Source organism: Seriola dumerili, unplaced genomic scaffold (genome assembly GCF_002260705.1).
Source record: "Seriola dumerili isolate Sdu_G_001 unplaced genomic scaffold, Sdu_1.0 BDQW01014297.1, whole genome shotgun sequence".
Taxonomy (NCBI): domain Eukaryota; kingdom Metazoa; phylum Chordata; class Actinopteri; order Carangiformes; family Carangidae; genus Seriola; species Seriola dumerili.
The window spans coordinates 1-3,379 of record NW_019188552.1 but is presented as its reverse complement, the minus strand read 5'-3'; the positions used below and the strand labels follow the sequence as shown (position 1 = coordinate 3,379).

The 3,379-nt window shown below is 37.1% G+C and overlaps 1 protein-coding gene across 1 annotated transcript; it reads left to right on the top strand.

Annotated features, from left to right (window-relative positions):
- Positions 1-30: 30 nt before the first annotated feature.
- Positions 31-3,375, top strand: LOC111240149 (complement C3-like; the record flags this gene model as incomplete). The annotated part of the gene is made up of 8 exons (XM_022770134.1): positions 31-121; positions 227-314; positions 458-560; positions 1,503-1,620; positions 1,879-1,994; positions 2,407-2,553; positions 3,124-3,223; positions 3,341-3,375. Coding segments are annotated over 8 exons (798 nt in total), but the record flags the coding sequence as incomplete, so codon positions are not given.
- Positions 3,376-3,379: the final 4 nt, after the last annotated feature.

Below are 3,379 nucleotides of genomic sequence, written 5' to 3'. Positions count from 1 at the left end.
GTGTGTGTGTGTGTGTGTGTGTGTGTGTGTTTGTGTAGTCTCGGGCTTTGGAAAGTGGTGGCCAGGTTTCACAGCAACCCACAGCAAAGCTACTCTGCAGAATTTGAGGTCAAAGAATACGGTGAGTCCCTTTTCACCCGAACTGTTATTTACTGTAAAACCTATAAAGCATTCACCTATTTTGACCTGATGTTGGACACAAAATAAAATGTATTTAATTTATCAGTGCTGCCCAGTTTTGAGGTGAAAGTGATACCTACGAGCTCCTTCTTCTACGTGGACAGTCCACAGCTCACCATGGACATTAAAGCTACGTATGTGAAAGTTTTACTTTGTGGCTTTGGACAACAAGTTTTAGTAGACGTATTGGAGGAGAAAATAAATAATGTTTTTAAGAGGTTGGAACTCTTGCTGTTGTAGTTTGTTAAAATAAAATGTCCTTCTCTTGTGGCTTTAGGTATCTGTTTGGTGAAGAGGTGGATGGGACAGCCTTCGTGGTATTTGGTGTTGTGCATGAGGGTCAAAAGAAGAGTTTTCCCGACTCCATTCAGAAAGTGCAGGTGAGCACACGGGGGTGACTGCAGATGGTTGCAACACTTTTTGCATTTCTCTCAATTAGTCAAGAGACTTTTTGTTCTAGACCAACGAAACATTTGCATATTAAACTTTCATCGTTTTGCTAATTTCCCATACACCCATACACTAAAATGATTACATATGACACATCATTACCCAATATTTATTTGAATGGAAGAATTCAGATGATGCAACTGATCCCAACCCAGGGGACAGTTGAAACACAGGTCAGGGATGGTTGCAACATATTGAAAATACATTGAATTTCACCAATTATCTCTTGCTTTTGGTCTCAATAAGAGCAGTATTCTGTAAATATGCACTGTTTTACAATATTATTATTATAATATTCATTTATCAAGTGATATTTATCAAAGAACATATATTGAGCTTTGTTTGCATAGAAGAGAGGCCTACCTTGTGTCAAAATAGGCACAATTTATCAATTTTATTGCTTATGATGAACAGAACAGGCAAATATACTATAAGACCATAAGAGGCTAACAAAATAATTCACAAAATAAGTTGTTTGTATTCTTTTATATGTATGTACAGTATGAATAAAATACAGTTCATGAAAAAATTACTTTCATACCTCCAAAACAAGTTTTTACATTAATACATGCAGCAGCAGAAGTTGAATGTGTGTCAGTTTGTTGGTCATTCTGTCTCATACAGTATGTGTTTTACAGCTTGGCTTTTACCAGACCTACAAAATATGCAAGACTATAAAGACTTGAAAATGTTTAGGATTTCCTATTTTTCAGATGACTGCTTTTATTTCAGTTACATTGTTACAGCCCTATCTGTAGAGATTAAGTATTTATGATGTTCAGAATGTATGTATTTTGTACCTATACCTGTTTGCTGGCTGTGTTACTGTGCCACTATCCTCTATTTCAAGGTGTATTTTTGTGTTATGTCAGATCCAGGACGGTGAAGGAGTGATCGTACTGAAGAGGGAGCACATCACACAGACCTTTGACATCAACGTCCTGGTGGGGAGTTCCATTTTTGTATCTGTCAGTGTGCTGACGGAGAACGGTAAGAAACAGACTGTGTGTTAGTGACTGTTCAGTATATTTGATCATTTGTTATTCATAATAATTCAGCAGCTCAAAGGGTTTATTCAGTATTACTGATGTCTAAATGCTTCATAGACTTCATATCAGGAAACGTACGTCAGAGATGGAATGGACATGTTTTTATTAATCAGTTTATCAAGTGAATGAACAAATGAAAAACACACTCCTGTCATCAGCGTGTGTGTGCATGTGTTTGCGTTTCTGCATCAACTCACAGGTGGTGAAATGGTGGAGGCAGAGTTGAGAGGTATCCAGATTGTCACATCACCTTATACTATCCACTTCAGGAGAACGCCCAAATATTTCAAACCAGGAATGTCCTTCGATGTTGCGGTAAAGTACTTAGATTTACATTTATGTAAAATGGCAGCAACAATATGGCTGTATTTCTACTTTATTAAAAGTCTTTTCTAAAAACATCCTAAAAAAATTTCATACCATATTTTTAGAATTTATTTACTTTTCAAACGCCACATGCAATTTAATGCTCTCTTAGTAACTAAAAATAATTAGTGCAGTGTTTCGATCTGTTATGGATCTTCATTATGATGCAAAAATATTCCAGGGGAAAAGTAGAAGTATTGGATCACTGTATTTTATCTAAGTCATAATACTTAATGCACAGCTAGTGCAGTTTGTAGACAAAATTATTTAATTGCCTTTACTAAGACGAGATTAATTGAATGACTTTATAAGACAGTAAGATGTTTTCTGATTGGTCAGATGTTTGTTTCTTTGATGGCAGGTTGAAGTTATGAATCCAGATGAAACTCCAGCAAAAGGTATTGCGGTGGTGCTGGAGCCAGGCGCTGTGAAGGGTTTCACTGCAGCCAACGGCATGGCAAAGGTTACCATCAATACAGTGGCAGGACTCTCAAGTCTGCTTATCACTGTAAGTCTCCAATTTTTCTTTTTCTTTTTTTTTTTTTGAGGGTGGTGGTGGTGGGGTGGGGTTTGCAAGAACCTACAATTGTATCATCAGAACGTTTACAAAAAGTACAAAGGTATATAGTATCTTAATAAAGACATTATGAAAAAGATGACAGTGACATAGTGCGACAGGCACTGAGTTCAAAGGTAGGCCTTTAAAACTTGGCCGGGTACACCTCAGCTGAATTCAGATTCTGTCAATTAAGCCCAGAAGCTTCTAAAGCCCTGGCAGCGCTGTAATTTTCCAAGCAGTTTCAATGCATCATCAACTTAGTCTATGTAAATGTCTGACCAACTGGAATTGTGATATAGTGAATTAAAAACTAAACAGTTTGTCAGTAAACAATTGTTTGGAAAAATTACTTGTGTCGTGCACAAAATCCATAGATGCCCTCACAGACTTGGGAAAACTTAAGTTTGATAACATGAACTCTGTGGAGTGGTTAAAAAAATAGCTTTGATGACTTTGACTTAAGTGTATCTAAACCTCTGACTTGTGTGTATGCTTACTTGTGTGTGTCTCTAATTGCAGGCAAAGACCAATGATCCTGATATTTCACGTGAAAGACAAGCATCAGCCACCATGACAGCTCTCCCATATAAAACTAAGAGCAACAACTACATCCACATAGGTAAAGAAAGTCTTGAAATAACATCAGATGAAAAAACAAGGTGGTGACAGCAAAGTATGCACCATGTACAAGATCTTTTCAGCGTTGAACACTCACTACAAAATGTCATTTTTGCAGGTGTGGATACAGCAGAGCTGGAATTAGGAGACAATCTGA